The sequence below is a fragment of the Myotis lucifugus genome, unplaced genomic scaffold (genome assembly GCF_000147115.1).
Source record: "Myotis lucifugus unplaced genomic scaffold, Myoluc2.0 scaffold_482, whole genome shotgun sequence".
NCBI classification, from domain to species: domain Eukaryota; kingdom Metazoa; phylum Chordata; class Mammalia; order Chiroptera; family Vespertilionidae; genus Myotis; species Myotis lucifugus.
The window spans coordinates 688983-709775 of NW_005871530.1; the positions used below are offsets into that span (position 1 = coordinate 688983).

The 20793-nt window shown below is 47.1% G+C and overlaps 2 protein-coding genes across 4 annotated transcripts in view; both read right to left on the reverse strand.

The window, feature by feature from the left end:
* Positions 1 to 6381: 6381 nt before the first annotated feature.
* Positions 6382 to 8224, reverse strand: LOC111823410 (gastrula zinc finger protein XlCGF26.1-like). Its single transcript, XM_023744703.1, has 2 exons — positions 8182 to 8224; positions 6382 to 7902 (listed from the first exon to the last, which is right to left on the reverse strand). Exons 1-2 carry the CDS (start codon positions 8222 to 8224, stop codon positions 6527 to 6529), a joined length of 1419 nt encoding a protein of 472 aa, XP_023600471.1. The 3' UTR covers positions 6382 to 6526.
* A 7547-nt stretch (positions 8225 to 15771) lies between these two features.
* Positions 15772 to 20793, reverse strand: part of LOC102437957 (zinc finger protein OZF-like) — a 42622-nt gene continuing 37600 nt past the window's right edge. For all 3 annotated transcript variants that reach the window (XM_023744686.1, XM_006103397.3, XM_023744687.1), the window contains one exon: positions 15772 to 19425. In XM_023744686.1, the coding sequence (XP_023600454.1) occupies positions 17939 to 19425 (1487 nt within the window). In that variant the 3' untranslated portion in view covers positions 15772 to 17938. The remainder of the gene's footprint in view (positions 19426 to 20793) is intronic.

Sequence of the window (20793 nt, forward strand, 5' to 3'; positions counted from 1 at the left end):
CCGTTTGTGGAGACTGAGGGTCTCTAGGGGGTGTGCACCCTGAGAAGTTCCAGGGCCCCGGAGAACTCCCCTTCGGATCCAGCGAATGGGCAGGGGACGTTGGCCGGTCCCTAAAAAATTTTCATCAGTCACCTGAAAATCCTCTAGAGTCCTTGCAGGCTCTGCAGTATACCCAGAGAGCCACCCATAAGCTTGTGCGAGACACCCTGCCAGTGCCAACCTGGGATCCTGTACATCCTTTTCAGCCTGGGGACTCGGTGTGGGTAAAGAAGTTCACTACCCAAGGACTCACCCCAACTTGGAAAGGACTATACACTGCTGCCCTGCTGATGACATCCAGACCTGGCTACACCACTCCCAGCTTCTGCACCAGGAAACGGCCTTGATCCCAGCAGCCAGCGGCCTCATCCGTGAGATCCCTAGCCTGGGATCCACACAGACCAGGAGGAGGCTCGACGCCTGCAGGAGGGGAACTGGGCTTCAGTGAGGACAGTACTGATGGGGACCGTGGCACTAGGGGACTTGGTAACTGTAAGAACATTTTTACTAGCCAGTGAGAAAGTCCAGGGCCAAGTGGGGCTAGATGTCAAGGGAACAGGAGAGCAGGCAGCTTATAAAAATTAATTCGGTCAAACTACTTGTAGTTAGGGGGCAGTACAATCCCCTAATTAGTAAAGATGAGTCCATGATTTGACTCATGTACATAAAACCAGTGGGGCATGAAGTATGGTAGCAATATAGTTTAACTTTAACCCTGCCTTTTGGTTTCTGTACTTATTTGTTCGCTAAAATAACAGAAAAGTTATTTTGATTTTCTGAATTATATAAATTGTGAATATCCCACTGGTTGTGGTCATACTGGTCTTAGAAAGCACATTTTCCTTTACCTGGGAAGGACAGCATAGTTATCCCAAGGTCAGAGGGCTCCAGTTAATGTGTCCCTGTTGACTCAGTGTTCCAGAGACCCAAAACAAAACCTGTAATTTAGATAACATGCCTAAGTCTGACCAGGTTCCTCATTCCAGACCCGAGGGCTCTAGATAATGTGTTTCTATCAATTCAGTGATCCAGAGTCCCAAAACTGTAATTTAGATAACCTGCTGCTTCTGCTTCTGTAAACTGCTTTTTTGCAAACCAGGTTCCTCATTCCAAACCTTGAGATGTAATCAATACCTTTGTGATCGTTGCCTTTATAAATCTGGCATTGCAGCCATCTTGTCACTATGAGATTTGGGAAAGCAGAATGGACCCTCATAGTCCCGGATTGCAATAAATGTGACTCTTTAATTGGAAAAAAAACACACAGGAAACTTTGGTACATCTACACAATGTAATACTATGCTGCTGTAAAAAGGAAGGGACTCCTACCATTTGCAACAGCATGGATGGAGCTGGAGAGCATTATGCTAAGTGAAACAAGCCAGTCAGAGAAAGATAAATATCACATGCTCTCACTCATTTGTGGATTATAATGAACAACATAAACTGATGAACAAAAACAGATGTAGAGACAGAGAAGCATCAATCAGATGCTCAAAACTCAGAGGGAAAGCAGGGGAGGGTGGGAGTGAGGGGGAGAGATCAACCAAAAGGACTTGTATGCATGCATATAAGCATAAGCCATGGATGTGGACAACAGGGGGTGAGGGTGAGGGCAGGATTGGGGGGAGGAGAGGACATTGGGGGGATAAGGACACATTTGGTTCAGTGGGTAGAGCATCGGCCTGCGGACTGAATGGTCCCAGGTTCGATTCCGGCCAAGGGCATGTACGTTGGTTGTGGGCACATCCCTAATAGGGGGTGTGCAGGAGGCGGCTGATCGATGTTTCTCTCTCATCAATGTTTCTAATTCTCTATCCCTCTCCCTACCTCTCTGTAAAAAATCAATAAAATATATTTTGAAAAAATAAAAATAAATCAGTTCTTGTGAACCAAAAAAAAAAGATAATTCCTGACCTTTACTTGTGGTAAATAAATAATAAAAAACATAAAGCACATATGTACATATGTTGAAATGATGGAAATTTTTGTTTTATAATAAATGGGAGATGGTGATGTAACCACGAAACGACCTACGTCATACTCGACATAACCCGAGGACTGCCTGCATATGCACCCGTATGTAAACAGCAGCACAATTTACAATAGCTAAGATTTGGAAACGGCCTAAGTGCCCATCAGCAGATGAGTGGATTAAAAAACTGTGGTACATCTACACCAGTGGTTCCCAAACTTATTTGGCCTACCGCCCCCTTTCCAGAAAAAATATTACTCAGCCCCTGGAAATTAATTTTTTTAAAATTTTAATAGCAGTTACTCATCGCCCCCAAATGCACCTGTGGCCATCACCGCCCCCCTGGATCGCTGCAGCGCCCACCAGGGGGCGGTAGTGCCCACTTTGGGAATCACTGATCTACACACTGGAACACTACACTGCTATAAGAAAGAACTCTTACCATTTGCAACAGCACGGATGGACCTAAACTAAGTAAGCCAATCAGAGAGAAATAAATATCACACGATCTCACTCATTTGTAGAATGTAAGGAACAACATAAACAGATGGAACAAAAATAAATCCAGAGACATGGAAGCATTGAACAGTCAACCTCAGACATAAGACAGGGGAGAGGTGGAGGGGAAAGAGGTCAACCAAAGTACTTGTGTAGATGCATATAAGCATAACCAATGGGGACAGAGAGTAGGGGGTTGAGGCCTGTGCTGGAGGGTGAGAGTGGGCAGGAGAGGTCAATAAGGAAAAAGGAGACATATAATACTTTCAACAATAAAGAATTTTTATAAACACACAAAAGACCACAATCAGACCTCAGATATCCAGAGCCCACCTCCACTGCTGCTGCACTTGATGTCCCTTCAGCAGTCACAGTCAACATCTCTCCACGTACCCGTCACTCAAGTCCCAGCCCCGATGGCCCTCTGCACCAAGCACAGTGACTCTCACACATGACCACTCAAGCCTCTAAGCTAACCCACAAGATTGACTGCAACACCCCAGGCCACACCAAGGGTCACAGCAAAACCCTGGTGAGTGTTTAGAGAATATGTACCAACTCTCATCTCCTCTTGTTGGAATTACTCTTCAGCCTCCAATTCATCTCAGGTCCACTCATCTTTTAAAGGCCTTGGCCACTGGGAAACCATTCTCTCTCCCCAACACTCTACGTGACCACTCTGTCCCTATGCTGTGCTGTGACACACCTCCCACAAACAGGGGCCCCGGCAGGAAAGCCAGTCCTTAGACCCACACTGTCCCATCTGAGCGACTATTACCATTATCATCCTGAGCGTGATTCCCTATATATTGTTATTTTCATTGATTTCAGAGAGGAAGAGAGAGGGAGAGAGAGACATAGAAACATCAATGATGAGAGAGAATCACTGATTGGCTGCCTCCTGCACGCCCCCTACTGGGGATTGATTCCACAACCTGGGCATGTGCCCTTGACTTGAATCAAACCTGGGAGCTTTCAGTCCATAGGCCTAGCTGTATCCACTGAGCAAAACCAGCTAGGGATGCCTAACCGGTTTGGCTCAGTGGATAGAGCGTCGGCCTGCGGACTGAGGGATCCCAGGTTCGATTCTGGTCAGGGCATGTACCTTGGTTGCGGGCGCATCCCCGGTGGGGGGAGTGCAGGGGGGCAGCTGAATCGATGTTTCTTACTCTCTATCCCTCTCCCTTCCTTTCTGTAAAAAACCAATAAAATATATATAAAAAAAAAACACCAGCAAGGGCCCATGATTCCCTATACTGAGGTCATCAACAGCCCTGGCTGATGGGTCTCAGTTGCTTGAGCATCAACCCATGATGCACTGAGAGGCTGCAAGCCTCCGTCCGGGTCAGGTCACATGCCTGCAACCGAGTGATCCTCGTTTCGCCCTCATGGATCTTTCTCTTTCTCTTTCTCTTTCTCTCTCTCTCTCTCTCTCTCTCTCTCCGTCTATATCTAAAATCAATAAACGTATATATTTTTAAAAGGACACCTGCCCGTTCCTGAACCACCTTAGTCTTCAAGCTGAACCGTTGCACATTCTGGTCCCTGTATCTGGGAGGAACCCCCACCTCTCACTCCACTCGTTGCCAAAACCAGGGTCCACGTCATAAAGCCCCAGCCGTGGCCTTAGGACTCTGGGCTGAGTGTCCCCAGGTCCCAGGGCGGGAGGAGGGGCCGACGGCCCCACGGGCACCACGACCTCAGAGGCCACCAGAGAGTGAGGCCCTGACAGGAGTCCCACAGCCCCGTCCCCTCAGCGGCTCTGCACCCACAGGAACCGGTGGGAACTAAAGGGCTGAGGGCCGGGCACCCACCCCAGGACCCAGGGGCTCCGGCTGCTCAGGGCCCTGGCCCCGCCCCGGGGGGGTGATGCCCGCCGCCCTCGGGGCTCAGTCCAGGGCGCACCTGCCAGTGACCTCATCACCTACAGGGTCCTCCTTCCCGCCCTCCTGCTGTCCTCTACCTTCTACACCAGCTGTGGGCAAACTGCGACCTGCGGGCCGGATCCGGCCCATTTGAAATGAATAAAACTAAGAAGAAAAAAAAAAAGACCGTACCCTTTTATGTAATGATGTTTACTTTGAATTTATATTAGTTCACACAAACACTCCATCCATGCTTTTGTTCCCGCCCTCTGGTCCAGTTTAAGAACCCATTGTGGCCCTCGAGTCGAAAAGTTTGCCCACCCCTGTTCTAGACTGTCCTTCCTGTGGGCAGTTTTGGGCAAATGTCAGAACCCTGCCTCACACAATGTCCATCTACTGATCACGGCAAACGATGACCCCGGCTTCCTGAGAATGAAAGTAAAACTCCTCACGCACAACTTCGCCTCTTGATGTCGCCTTTAGACACAAAAACAGGCCTGGGTTTTGCTGAACAATCCTGGCTCAGCCGCACCACCATGTCCTCACAGAGGCATTGCGTGCGGCCCACAGCCCCTCCCCCACCACAGGGCACATCACCCACGAGGGACTAACTGTTCTGGACACTGTGACCTGGGCTGCAGAACCAGACACGCGCCAGCACCGTCGGATGGAGGGTAAATGGGATGAGGCTGAGTTGAACCCTTTGAGGAGAGAGGAGTCTGGGAGGCACAGAGGCCTTAATCCCCCCAGTGGGGGCTCCACAAGCCTGACACACCCTGCACAGCCGGGCCGCTGCCCATGAAGCCCCTTCCTGGTTGTAACCCAGTCCTGGACCCTCTGCCTCCATAAACACAACAAAAAGGTCAAAATGACCACCACGTGGAAGATAATGGAAGTCCCGCCCAAACCAATAAGCACTGGGACCATGTGCTTCTCCTGGGTTTTCATTGGCTAAACCCAGCCATCATTAGGCACATTGCCGTTTGGGGAATGTAATTTTCCAGGCCCTGCAGATGGCATGATGATACCTGGCACTGACCTTTGTAAATACTGTGGTTGCAGGTGGTGGCTGGGGCGGGGGGTGGGGGGGACAGTGGCATTGGGAAATGAAAAAGTTAAGATTTGGGGTCTTGACTCAGGAATCTGGAGAGTATTGTCTGCCATGTTCTCATGTTTAGAAATATTTCAGATTAAATGAAGCTCAGAATGCTCCTCAGGGTGAAATGCGTTATTTCTATTATTCCTGAAGGCTACAAACCTAAATGGAGATATATATATATTTTTAAATTGCCCTGTAGAGAGGAAATGAGATGGAAACACTGATTGCCTGCCTCCTGCTTCCTCCCCCCCCCCCCCGCCCCCAGTGGCATCTAGCCAGGTAACTGGCTTCTGCCCTCAACAGGATACGAACAGGCAACCTTTCTGTGCATGAGATGACACTCACACAACAGCCCCACTCCAGCTGTCAGAGCTTTTATTTCTAACTTGCAAATTTCACATTTGTACAAGAAACAGCAGGCTATGAGACAACATACACAATCCTATCCTATTCATTTAACAACAAAATTTGAGAAGATACAAAGACCAACAAGTCAACACTTCATACAATGTCTGCGTATCTGCAGTCAGCACACATTGTGAAGCTATGGAGCTAAGTTACTCAGTGTTCACTACACCTGTCAGGCCCTGGATTCAATGCTTCACAAGAATTATATCATTTAATCCTCTCCGCAACCTGACATGGCTTAACCATCTATTTCCTGGGGAGGAAACCAGGCTCAGAGACTCAATGTGAACTGCCTGATTGTAGAGGCAATAAAAGGCAGGGCTGGAAGAAAAACAGACAGGTGTCTAATAACAGTGTTCTGTTGTGGCCCGTGAGCATAGAGCTTTGGCTGAAGGAGTTCCCACAATCACAACCCTCAAATGGCGTTTCTCCAGTGTGAACCCTCTGATGTGTGAGAGCAGGGGTTTGCCTGTATGATTTCCCAGCTCATTAGGCTTCTCTCCAAAGTGATCTCTGCGGTGTCGGATAAGGTTATAGCGTTTCCTGAATGACTTCCCACAATCAGTACACTGATATGGCTTTTCTCCAGTGTGAATTCTCTTAAGGTGATGGTGACTAGAGCAAAATGATTTCCCACATTCACTACTCATATGGCTTTGCACCAGTGTGCACTCTCTGGTGACTGTTGAGGCTACACTTTTGACTGAATGACTTCCCACAATCACCACACACATAGGGCTTTTCACAAGTGTGAGTTCTTTGGTGACTGTTGAGGCCACCCTTTTGCCTGAATGACTTCCCACAATCACCACACACATAGGGCTTTTCACCAGTGTGAGTTCTCTGGTGAGTGTTCAGGTTATACTTATGACTGAATGACTTCCCACAATCAGCACACACATAGGGCTTTTCACCAGTGTGAGTTCTCTGGTGAATGTTGAGGGTATACTTATGCCTGAATGACTTCCCACAATCACCACACGCATAGGGCTTTTCACGAGTGTGCACTCTCTGGTGACTTTTGAGGCTACCCTTTTGGCTGAATGACTTCCCACAATCACCACACACATAGGGCTTTTTACGAGTGTGCACTCTCTGGTGACTGTTGAGGCTACACTTTTGACTGAATGACTTCCCACAATCACCACACACATAGGCCTTTTCACGAGTGTGCACTCTCTGGTGACTGTTGAGGCTACCCTTTTGGCTGAATGACTTCCCACAATCACCACACACATAGGGCTTTTCACCAGTGTGAGTTCTCTGGTGAATGTTCAGGTTATACCTATGACTGAATGACTTCCCACAATCACCACACACATATGGCTTTTCACCAGTGTGAACTCTCTGGTGACTGTTGAGACTACACTTTTCATTGAATGACTTCCCACAATCACCACACACATAGGGCTTTTCACCAGTGTGAGTTCTCTGGTGAATGTTGAGGGTATACTTATGCCTGAATGACTTCCCACAATCACCACAGGCATAGGGCTTTTCACCAGTGTGAGTTCTTCGGTGACTGTTGAGGCTACTCTTTTGACTGAATGACTTCCCACAATCACCACACACATAGGGCTTTTCACCACTGTGAACTCTCTTGTGTTCAGTTAGGGTAGAGCATCGCCTGAAGAACTTCCCACAATCAGTGCACTCATAGGGCTTTTCTCCAGTGTGTACACTCTTACGTTGATTGAGGTTAAATGTATGTGTAGAAACTTTCCCTCTTTTGTTACCCTCATTATTGACTTCTTCAGAGCAGATACGCTGATGTTGAACGACTTTCCTGCTGTTGCTGTCAGTTTTTTCATGTCCACCCCAATTGTGATGACTTTTTCCACCAACAAATTCCTGTGAAATCTCACTTTCACTGTGTGGCTCCCCAGTGTTGAGAGTTACCTGCTGCTGGAGAAGCCCTGAGATACCTGGGGAGACTTTCCCAACCTTTGTATTGGTTGAAGGCACCCAAGATTGGAAGCTGCACCTGGTCACAAACGAGGCCCTGTCCACAGCTTCTTTCCAGGGCTTCTCTCCACTGCCTTCCCCCTGCTGCTGGTGAGGGTTTGCACTGAAACAGAAGTCTCTCACACATGCGTCACTGAAGAAGGCTTTCTGCTCAATGTCTGCTGCCTGTGACTCAGTCAGGTGCAGAATAGCTTTGAACACAGAGAAACACCGCTTACACAGATGGATCCTCTGGGTTGCTAGCTCTGTCTTAGAAGCCCTGACCTGTGACTCTCCTTGTACAGATACGCTCTGCTCAGAACAGGCTTCCTCATCTGTTTCATGACAACAACCTGCAAAGACAGAAATGCTGAGGTACTGAGTGTTGACTGGCATGAGAGGGGAAATCCAATTGCTAAAGTGTTTTGTACATAATACATGGGTTTTGTGCAATGGTCTGAAAATAAGAGAGGTGCAGGAAGGATTAATAAGAGGCTGCTGTGAAGGTCTCATCCACTGAACATCACAAAACAGGGAAGGCCTCACCAGAAATATGACACAACACATGGCAGGCAGCTCATGGAAGAGAAGCCAGATCTCCAGCCCAGTCTTCTGCTAACAGCGTTCAGCAGGGCTTGTTTGATAGTGACAGAGGCAAGCTGTGCAGGAGGTTAATTAGGTCTTATTCCTAGTAAAATTCAAAAAAGGAGTAGCTGCTGTCGAGGACTACTTAAGCAGGTATGTGCACCTCATAATACATGTGCAGATTAATGTGGGAGATACTGGAGAGGCAAGCAGCCAGCACTGACCCGGAGCATCACAGCTTGAACAGTGTTCAGGGAAGAGAATATTGCGGACAGTTGATGGAGGGTCTTACAAGAATTGCTCATGGTTCATGTCAGTAGAGACCATGCAGGTGGATCCAGTCACCCTCCCGGGAAGAGAAACTAAAAGCTGGGACCCAGTAAGCTCACTGCATGGCTCCTGACTCCCAGACACTTGCTGCACCTTTTGAGGCAGTGGGTGTTAGCGAGGTTCCTAGAGACCTTATCTCAGGGGTCTCCCCAGAGCTCACCCCTGGCAGCCAAGACACGAGAGTGGGGGAAATTAGCAGAGCCATTGTCTGGCTATGAGAGAGAAAGCTACCTTTGGAGAATAAAGGAAGAGAGGACATCACCTCAGCACACCAGGCGTGATTTGAAGGACTTACCTACAGATGAGACAAGCGCAAACACTTCCAGCATCACATCGCAGTACAGAAGTCTCTGAGGCTCATCAAGGAGCCCCCACTCCTCCTCAGAGAAGGCAACGGCCACATCCTCAAAGTCCATATCCTGTTGTGATGGGGACAGTTCAGTCCATGATCAGCTTTTCTCCAAGGCTTTTATAGTCATCATGCTCCACCCCCCCCCCCCCCTCCGCCCCAACTATTTGCTCCCTCAACTCCACACATCAGAGGAGACAGCAGGCCTTGGTCCCATGCAAGTCGCTCTCTTCTTATATTCCGATTGATGCTGTGTCTTCCGACAGCAATAAAGGCAGTTGAGCAGAGAAAAGATACCTGAGCTCTGGGCCTCACACGTAGGCCACACTGCCTCTTGTCAATAAAGTGGGTGTCAAGAACATAGGACAGGGAGAGATGTGAGTGATTTCATGCTGCCCTTGCCAGGCAGTCTACTTGTAGTCCCCCAGATAGTTCCTCGAAGACACCAAATACATGGCATCACACTGCCCCCTTACACCCTCATTCCAGGGTGCTGAGGCCATCAGTTCTCACTACCTGTTGCACATAGTTCTTTAAAAACACTTCTCTCACACAGCTTCCTTCCCAGGTGTAGAAATTCGAGGGTAACAGATTTGCCTTGGTGAGCATGAGTGGTTTCCTAACCACCTTCATTTCCAAAATTATTCACCATCTCCATAACCTATTTCTCTCTCACCCTTCTGCTTTACCCACGCCAGTGGAGAGTTTCAAGCCCAGGTAACATGGCTGTATTGGTATGCTTCTCATTCCTATGGGTCAGTGTGTCAGCCCTCAACAACAAAAGGCAGCTGGGTAGGTAAATGGCATCTAATCTCTGGATCTGGCATGTAGCAACACAACACCCCTCTTTTCAGGCAATTATCCTAAAATTCCCCGTATTTTTTTAATTAAATCTTTATTGTTCAGATTATTACATTTGTTCCTCTTTTTTCCCCCCATAACTCCCCTCCTCTCAGTTCCCGCCCCACCCTCTGCCCTCACTTACAACCCACTGTCCTCATCCATAGGTGCACGATTTTTGTCCAGTCTCTTCCTGAATCTCCCATTCCCCTTCCCCCCCCAAGAATAGTCAGTCCATTCCCTTTCTATGTCCCTGGTTCTATTATAATCACCAGTTCATTCTGTACATCATATTATTTATTCACTTGATTCTTAGATTCACTTGTTGACAGATGCATGTTTGTTGTTCATAATTTGTAACTTTACCTTTTTCTTCTTCTTCCTCTTCTTAAAGGATACCTTTCAGCATTTTGTATAATACTGGTTTAGTGGTGATGAACTCCTTTAGCTTTTTCTTATCTGTGAAGCTCTTTATCTGACCTTCAATTCTGAATGATAGCTTTGCTGGATAAAGTAATCTTGGTTGTAGGTTCTTGCTATTCATCACTTTGAATATTTCTTGCCATTCCCTTCTGGCCTGCAAAGTTTCTGTTGAGAAATCAGCTGACAGTCATATGGGTATTCCCTTGTAGGTAATTGACTTTCTTTCTCTTGCTGCTTTTAAGATTCTCTCTTTGTCTTTTGCTCTTGGCATTTTAATTATGATGTGTCTTGGTGTGGTCCTCTTTGGATTCCTTTTGTTTGGGGTTCTCTGCGCTTCTTGGACCTGTAAGACCATTTCTTTCACCAGGTGGGGGAAGTTTTCTGTCATTATTTCTTCAAATAGGTTTTCAATATCTTGCTGTCTCTCATCTTCTGGCACCCCTATAATTCTGGTATCGGTGCGCTTGAAGCTGTCCCAGAGGATCCTTACACTATCTTCATATTTTCGGATTCTTTTTTCATTTTGCTTTTCCGGTTGGGTGTTTTTTGCTTCTTCGCATTTCAAATCTTTGACTTGATTCTTGCGCCCCTCTAGTCTGCTGTTGGGTGTCTGTATAATATTCTTTATTTCAGTCAGTGTATGCTTAATTTCTAGTTGGTTCTTTATCACAACATCGAGGGTCTCATTAGATTTCTTGAGGCTCTCATCAAGTTTATCGGCAGTTTCTAGCAAATTATTGAAAGCCCTTAAAAGTGCGTTTTTTAGCTCTATAACCTCCATTTCTGTCATGTTTTTTTGTCTCCACATTTTTTATGGTTTCTTGGTGCACCCCCTTGTGGTCTTTGTACGCAGTCTTGTTGTAGTTAAGCCTTGATTGTTGTCAGCAATACTGGGGGTGAATTGACCTCCAGGCTAACTGGCTATGAGAGTCAGCTGTGTCTACAGTGTGAAAGCTACTATGCTGAATCTCTAGGGCGGTGCTAATCTAGCCTTTGCTTGAGGCTCTCCGGCAAATGCCTCTGTGCAGGGCTTGGGCAGGGCGGGTCCCAGGGGATCTACAGGGCGGGCGGAGCGAGCAGTTATGGACGCTCTCAGTTCCGTCCCCAGCGGCACTGCAACCACTGCAGACCTCGGAGAGAAAGCTGCCTTCCGGCTTCTCCCATTTGAGTCTGGGTCCCTAGAGACTCGCCCAGTTCTGTAGCTCAGAGTCTGAAACTCCCTCCCGATTGAAAACAACAACCACGCCCTCCGCCGCCGGCCCGCTCCACATGCACTCCGAACCTTAGTATTTCACTTCAGCACTGCGCCTCCTCTGAGTCTCATATGATTTCCTCTTTCCTCCTAGTTGTAGAACTTCCACTCAGCCAGCCTTCCTGTGGTTCTGGGTGATGTCCGTTCCGTCTTTTAGTTGTATTTTTGAAGTGGTGTTCGAGGCAGCAAACTCCAGCGTTAACCTATGCCGCCATCTTCGTTCTCCTCTAAAATTCCCCTTATTATATCACCCAGACACCAGCAGACATGGGCTCACCCTTCATTTACCTAAGGTCAATGTCAGGGCCGTGTGGCCATGAATTCACAACTCACACTCCCTCACCAAGGGCATAGGACTCTTTCTTTTTTTAAAAATATATTTTGTTGATTTTTTTACAGAGAGGAAGGGAGAGGGATAGAGAGCTAGAAACACTGATGGGAGAGAAACATCAATCAGCTGCTTCCTGCACACCTCCTACTGGGGATGTGCCTGCAACCAAGGTACATGCCCTTGTCTGGAATCGAACCTGGGACCCTTCAGTCCGCAGGCCAAGGCTCTATCCACTGAACCAAACTGGTTAGGGCCACATGACTCTTTCTACCACACCTTGTTCACACTTGCACTCCTACAGCTCCAACCCCATAGGCACCTCCTTGGGCTCTTACTCATTACTCAGCAGGTGTGGTCCAGAGAATGCTTGCCAAATTCAAACAGGATCAAGTCCTGCCCAGACGCTGAGAGTCCACACTCACAGCGGCAGCCTTGAGACCTTCCAAGAAGGCCTCTCTCCATGACTCTATTTTCCTTCAACCTCAATTATTGAGAAACACAATCAGATCTCAGATTCCCAGAGCCCACCTCCCCTGCTGCTGCACTTGATGTCCCTGCAGCAGTCACAGCCAACATCTCTCCCCTTACCTGTCACCCAAGTCCCAGCCCCGATGGCCCTCTGCACCAAGCCCAGTGAGTCTCACAGATGACCACTCAAGCCTCTAAGCTGCCCCAGCAGTCTGACTGCAACAGCCCAGGCCACACCAAGGGTCCCAGCAAAAATCATGGTGAGTGTTTAGAGAAGTAACTATGTAGCAGCCTTAGCCTCATCCTGTGTGAATTACTCTTCAGCCTCCTATTCATCTCATGTCCACTCATCTTTTAAAGGCCTTGACCACTGCAAAGCCATTATCTCTCCTCAACACTCTACATGACCACTCTGTTCCTTTGTTGTGTTATGACACCCACCTCTCACAAACAGGGGTCCCGGCAGGAAACCAGTCCTCAGGCTCACACTGTCCCTGTGAGCTACCACTACCATTACCATCCTGACCATGATTCCTTCCCTGTATTAATGTGATCTACGGTCCTGGATGGTTGTGTCAGTTAATTGAGCATCAACCCACCACTGAGAGGTCACAGGTTTCAGCTCTGGTCAGTCACATGCTGAGGCTGAGGCCTGGATTCCCAATAGGGGTTGTATATAAGCACACGAGCCTTCGTTCTTGCTCACTGATGTTCGCTGCCTCTCTCCCTGCCTTTCCTTTCTAAGCCTAATCAGTAAAAGTACATACATGTACATACACATACACACACATCCTCACCTGAGGACATTTCTCCATTGATTGTAGAGAGTGTGGGAGCGGGAATACAGAGGAAAACATGGCCGTGAGGGAAAGAGCAGATAGGGTGCCTCCAGCCGGACACCCCGGCAGGCAGAAGCAGGGGAGGAGCCTGCACCCGTGGTTTGTGCCCTTGGCTGCAATCACACCCGGGACATGAGACAGTCAGGCTGACACTCCCACATCTCACTGCACCGATTCCCAAAACCAGGGTCCACTTTGTAAAGCCCTTGTCGGGGCCTTAGGATTCTGGGCCGATTGTCTGTTCAAAGTCCCAGGTTCCAGGCCAGGAAGAGGGGCCGGAAGGCCCAGGACCCCACTGTCTCAGAGGCCAGGACAGTGTGAGGCCCTGACATGAGCCCCACAGCCCCGTCCCCTCAGCGGCTCTGCACCCGCAGGAACCGGTGGGAACTAAAGGGCTGAGGGCCGGGCACCCACCCCAGGACCCAGGGGCTCAGGCCCGAGGTCACGTGACGCGGAGATGCCGCCTCCCTCAGGGCTGGTCCTCAGGGCGCCTCCTGCTGGGCTGCTGTGCTCACAGCCCCTCCTCCGCCCTCACCGCTGTCCTCTCTCCTGGAGGCGGCTCCTCCTCTGGGCGGTTGTGGGGACGTTCAGACCCGCATCTCAGGCCTCACCCTCTTTGTTCACAACCACCCCCGGCCCCGGCGCCCGGAGCAGGAAGTGAACCTCCTCCCGGACCCGCCGCTCGTCCTCTCCGTCGCCTTTAGACACAAACCAGGCCTGGGTGCCCCCCTCCCGGCTCAGCCCCCCACGGCCTCCCCCGGCGGCCCCGCAGCCCGGCGCCCTCCCTCCCCTCACACCCCGGGTCCCCACGGGGACTCACTGCGTTGGACGCTGCGCCCTGGGCGGCGGGACCCGAGCGGCGCCGGCCCCGAGGCTGGAGGGGTCCGATGGGGTGAGGCCGAGGGACTCTTCGCCGGAGAGGAGTCGGGGAGGCCCAGGGACCCCCGTCCCGGGTGTTGGGGGTCAACCGGCCTCAGAGCAACCTGCCCAGCGGGGAGGCTGCCTCCACCTCCTCCTCCTACTCGTCACCAGAGCGGGGAAGCTTGTTAGTCTGTGAACCCACGTGAGTCGTCAAAATGGCTGACGGGAGCAGGACGCCGGAAGTCCCGCCCGAACCGGATGTGCAGCACCAAAACGCTCCTAACAGCCTGAGGCATGCGTGCAATGCTTTCTGGGTAATGTAGTTTTAGCAACGACCAAGTGGAAGGCTTATCCCAGCCAATGACCTTGGTGAGTATTGGTTTGAGGCCCCACAATGGGAGCTGGAGGAGAAGATGGGACTGGAGGTCTGCTTAACTGGTGATACTGACAGATCTCTGAGGGGAGGGGGAAGGAAGGCCTGGAATAGATCCACCAAATATATATATACAGGGGGAAAAGGGAGACATCTGTAATACTATCAACAATAAAAAATACATATATTTAAAAGTATTTCTAAATACTATAGCCCAACTGGTGGGGCTCAGTGTTGGAGCATCAACTGATGAATCAGAAAGTCATGTTTCTATTCCTGGTCAGGGTACATCCATGGGTCGCAGGATCAATTCCCAGGGAGAGGGGAGGTTCAGGAAGTAGGCTACCAGTGATTCTTCTCATCATTGATGTTTCTATCTCTCTCTTTTTCTTCCTTCCTCTCTGAAATCAATTTAAAATATTTTTTGAATATATGATTGACACAAATGGTACTTAAATCAAACTTTAAAATAGATTTAAAATTTGAGGATCCCAATAATTTTACTGTGTTATTATGAAAGTTCTGGAGCATATTTGTTGCTACTGTATCAGTTTGTTGGAAATACAGTACAAAGATGTGCTACTGAAATATCATGTCAATGTTCAATGCTATCATTTTGGCAGTGTAAAATTGACCATGATGAGAGTATTTATGCCAGGGAAATTGATAGATACTGCAAAGCTAGATTTCACTTAATGTGTAATACATGCTTAGACTTAAACAAGAGTGGGTCCGAATGCTATCAATGCACATTAAATGTACAAGTATATAAGTGGGCTTCAGTTGTACATAGCATTATAACTGAGTAAAACAATTTTCCTTCCAGGATTCAAAACCAATGCTTCCATATGGCAGGGGAGACACTTGAGTGACTGGGGAATGAGGGAAATTTGAGCAGATGTCTTAGGTGCTGCACAGTCCTCCTTCAGTTAAAATAATAAAATTATTTAAACAATGTGAAAAAGATTCTCAGCAGACATTTTAACAAATGAGATAAAGACACTGCAAATAAATGTATGACAAAAGGTTCACCATAAACAATTCTTATTTAGATGGAATTAAAATGAAAGCAAGTTAACATTATAGGCATTTCCATGGTTACTAATGGAAAAGGTTAACCATTGTATGTCCTTGGAGGGTAGCAGAAAAATTGGAATTTTTATATACTGTGGGTTAGGGGGAAAGCAAAAGGAATGACCATATTGGCTCACAGGTTCACATATCTTAAATATAAAATATTCACCTACACAACAATTTGATAAGTAAAACATATGTTTATATAGAGAACTGAATGCAAATATTTTCAGAAGATTTATTTATATTACCCCAAACCTGATAATAACAAAACACAATACAGATCGATATAATGATTATTCACCGAACACAATACTACTCATAAATGAGTAAATTATCTTTTCACATAAGCATTTGTGTTGAATCACAAAATTACTATGTACAGGGAGGAAACAAGTATTTGGTACAGAGTAAACAACAAGTAGTGCCTATAAAACTAAGAACAATGTGAACTATTCTATTGTAAAGAAAAGAAAATCCATGACTGTATGGAGGACCGAGAAAGGCAGAGAGAGAGATAATAACAGGGTATTAGGGAAATATATGATGTGGCAAAAAGTAGGTTTAGAATTGCTGGTATGGAAAATAATATGAATTAATAATAAAAATAATAATACATGAATAAACTCTGCCCCGGCCAGTGTCCTCAGTTGATTGGGTGTGACCCCATTCACTGAGAGCACTCTGGTTTGACTCCAGATCAGTTTACATTCCCAAATGGATCCCCAGTAGGGGCCATGTAGGAGGCAGCAGATCAGTGTTTACCTTTCTCTTCAGTCTCTTACTCTCTCTCCCCCCCAAAAAAGAATAAGTTATTTTCTAAATTTTAAAAGAATAATCTCTGTTTTTCCAAACATACAACTATGAGCCTATTGTTGCCCTACCCTGTGTAGGAGTTACAGGTGGGTTTATGTCACATGTGACAGTTTCACAGCTTTATCTCTAGGTCAGGGCTCACCAAAGAGCACAGGTGAGAAAGGGGCACTTTGTTGCATGTCAGTTCTCATTTCCTGGGAGGACGAGCCTGGCCTCAGTGGCGGCAAATGTTGTCAAGTAGGGAAGACTATGGCCATTGGAATCAACAGGAAAGCTGACTGGTTACAAAAGACACATCCTGGGACTCACTACAGCATTATCCTTCCTCTAGCTGTGAGGTCCTGCCAGTTGAGCAACAACCTTGATGTGAATACCCTAGGGGGCAGGGGAATCCACACAATGATGACATTCTTTTCTGTGCAAGTGACTCCTGCCAGAGCAAACAGTGATGGGGGTCCTCAGAATGGTCTCAAAGATCATATAAGAAACAGGACATGAAATAACTTGCATTTATGTTCAAAAGAGGCACTTTTATCCAGTTTAACTGCAGTGTCTGCCATGAATATCAAAACAGTGTTTATCTCCCAAACTAATTCCATCTCAGAGTCTTACAACAAATGACACCAGCCTATGAAATCCCATACACTGTGACACATGGCCTCTTTGGAGCATGTGGAGAGGAGTCCCCCTAAACATTGCTGACACTTGTGTAATACACACTGTGAACAGAGAATATACTTCATATTGTTCACAGGAGCACAATAAAGGCTGCTTGTTCAGGGCGACCATTGGCTCTACAATACAAGAGGCACCAGAGAGCAAATTATAACCACAAAGTCATGTACACTCTCTCCCAAGGCCTTGGTCGTCAATACAAAATCAGCCAATATTAGACAAAGAATGACTTTCTGCCATCAAACTGTGCCTTCCAACGCACACACAGTTTGCGACCCACCATATCTGTTCACCTGTCCATGTGGACACATCACATCTTTCCTTTCAATCATCCTAGGGAGAGACTAGAACCAACAAAATTAAAGGAAAAACAGCTTTACATTAAGATCATAAACCAGAGCAGAGGACAGCAAGAGGTTTGCAGGTTGATGCATTGGAACCTGAAACACTTCATCACAGCACAGTGAGAATCACAATGCCCTGAAAGAGGTAGCACTTAGCTGAGGAGGGTCCTCTGGACAAAACCTGGGTCAGGTCAATTCTCTGGTCAGAAATAAAGGAAGGAAGGTTCACACAGGAGCTCAGAATATTCATAATTTTCTCAAGCACAGCCCCAGAGTATGCAGGGGTTGTGACGGATGCACACGCTTCAGGTGAGCCAAGTGTTAGGGTGAAATAGCTTCCACACAAACACTTGCAGTGACATCAACCAGGTTGTAGGCCTGAGTAGGTTAGCAAGTCGGATGTGGCTTCTGAAAGCGTCACTTATACCTGAAATTTAGGAGGCATCTAGCAGAGAGTATGTTCGGATAAAGGAGTTTGCATTCAGATAAATGGGGGTGAAAGCTTCTCCTTTGGTGTTATTCTGAGAAAAGTAAAACATTCCCTGCACATTTAAAGCTTTTCTCCAGCGTGTACTTTCAAGTGTTGAGCAAGGACATATTTGAAGCGAAAAGATTCCCCACATTCACTGCACTCATGAGGTTTTTCAGCAGTGTGAACTCTGAGGTGTTGAATGAGGTTAGATCTTCGCAGGAAGCACTTCCCACAAACACTACATTCATGCGGCTTTTCTCCGGTGTGAACTCTCTTGTGGATAAGGAGGGAGGAATTTTCCTTAAAAGACTTACCACATTCATTGCACTTATATGGTTTTTGTCCAGTGTGAACTTTGTTGTGTTTAGTGAGTGAATACCCGTGATGGAAGGACTTCCCACATTCACTGCACTCATAAGGTTTTTCTCCAGTGTGAATTCTGTTGTGTTTAAAGAGGTTAGAGTAGTGACTGAAGGACATCCCACAATCACTACATTGAAATGGCTTTTCTCCAGTGTGAACTCTCTGGTGGGCAAATAGGACATAGCTGCGGCTAAATGATTTTCCACATTCATTACATTTGTAAGGCTTTTCTCCAGTGTGAACTCTCTTGTGGACAGAGAGGTCATAACTGCACCTAAATGATTTCCCACATTCACTACATTTGTAAGGTTTTTCTTCAGTGTGAACTCTGTGGTGTTTAGTGAGGTGAAACCTTTGACTAAAGGACTTCCCACATTCACTGCACTCATGTGGTTTTTCTCCAGTGTGAACTCTCTGGTGTTTTTTGATGGATGACCTGTCATTGAAAAGCTTGCCACAGTCACTGCACTCATATGGTTTTTCTCCAGTGTGAACTCTGTGGTGTCTTGTGAGGGAAGAGCTGTGATTGAACAGCTTCCCACAGTCAGTGCACTCATAGGACTTTTCTCCAGCATGAATTCGCCTATGCTTATTGAGGTTAAAGATACATGTAAAAAGTTTCCCACATGTATTACACTCATATTTCTCTTCCCCAGAGCAGACGCCCTGATGTTGAACAAGGTTCTGGTTGTGGCTGGCTGCTTTTTTACAATCATCCCATTGGTGATTCCTTTTTCTTTTGAGAAATTCTTCTGAAGTCTCACTACGACTGTGTGGCTCCTCAGTGTTGAGAGGGGTCTGGTGCAGGAGAAGCTCTGAGATGGCTGGGAAGTCTTCCCCACCCTCCCTATTGGATGAAGGCAGCCCTGATAAGGAGAAGCTGCACCTGGCCACAGACGAGGCCCCGCCCACAGCTTCTTTCCAGGGCTTCTCTCCACCTGCTTCCCTCTGTGGTCGGTGAGGGTTTGCACTGAAACAGAAGTCTCTCACACATGCGTCACCGAGGAAGGCTTTCTGCTCAAAGTCTGCTGCTTGTGACTCAGTCAGGTGCAGAATGTCTTTTAACAGAGAGAAACACCTTCCACACCGATGGCTCTTCTGGGTTGCTGGAGCTGACTTAAAAGCACTAACATGTGACTCCACTTTTACAGATACACTCTGCTCAGAACGGGCCTCCACATCATCCTTTTTATGCCAACAACCTGAAAACAGAAAAATGGTGATGAAATGAATGTCCACTGTGCTGCCAGGGAGAAGTCTCATTGCAAAAGTGTGTTGCACATTAACACCTTGCTTACATGCAATTGTCTGACAGCAAAATATCTGAAGGAAATGTTGATAAGATGCTGCTGTGAAGATCTGGTCCACTGAGGATGACCATATAAGGAAGATCTCAAACAAAATATGAAACAAACATAACAAGCACCACATGGAACAGAAGCTGGATAGTCTGCTCATGCTTCTACTAACAGTATTCAACAGAGCTTGTCTTCAGGCGACATGGGCAAGCTGTACATCTTATTGCAAGTAAAATTCAAGATATGAAAAGTGGGGTCTAGTGAAGCACATCTGTGCATCTCATAACACATGTGCAGGTCAATATTTGAGAATACCTCAGAGAGAGCAGTTCAGAGGAACAGGTGCTGGAAAAAGGGCAAAAAGGTGAAGGTAGCCAGAAACCAGGAAGTCAAAGATTAAAAGATAAGTCAGGGAAGTGTCAAGCATGGGAATGAAAAGGTAGAAATATGAGCAGCTGGCAGTGGCACCTCAACCTAAACCAGTGGTGGGCAAACTTTTTGACTCGAGGGCCACAATGGGTTCTTAAACTGGACCGGAGGGCCGGAACAAAAGCATGGATGGAGTGTTTGTGTGAACTAATATAAATTCAAAGTAAACATCATTACATAAAAGGGTATGGTCTTTTTTTTTTTTTTAGTTTTATTCATTTCAAACGGGCCGGATTCAGCCCGTGGGCCGTAGTTTGCCCATGGCTGAGCTAAACTCTGTTGGACAAGAGCAGGTTTCTGGTGTGATCTAAGCACCACCCTTATGTCATACCTCGCGCGAGTTGCAACTCACAAGGGCCAGGCAACCCTTTAGATCATCCTGCATGTTCCCCCTGGGGAAAAAACAAAACAGGGTTCTCCTTGCATCTTGTACTGTACAAGCTCATAAAACACAAATATTCTGAGATCTATAGAAAGACAGCTCTAGCCGGTTTGGCTCAATGGATAGAGCCTTGGCATGCGGACTGAAAGGTCCCAGGTTTGATCCCAGTCAAGGGCACATGCCCCTCAGGGAGCGTGCAGGAGGCAGCCAGTCAATGATTCTCTCTCACCATTGATATTTCTATCACTCTGTCCCTCTCCCTTCCTCTCTGAAATCAATAAAATATATTTAAAAAATGGAAAGAAAAAAAAGAAAGAAAGAAAACAGAGGTGAGTAGGCAGCACTGGGCCAGAGCAAGACAGCCTGCAATGGTATTCAGGGAATAGAATATTACAAACAATGGAAGGAGGTCTTTCAAGAACCAGCTATGGTTCATGCAAGTGAAGACCATAACCTGGCAC

Bases quoted from the DNA above. Each gene is read 5' to 3' on its own strand.
- LOC111823410 (XM_023744703.1), bottom strand. From the start codon at position 8,224: ATGCCAGTCAACACTCAGTACCTCAGCATTTCTGTCTTTGCAG. The intron at 7,903-8,181 runs GTTGTTGTCATG...AGAAGCCCTGGA, and splicing joins CAGCATTTCTGTCTTTGCAG to AAGAAGCTGTGGACAGGGCC.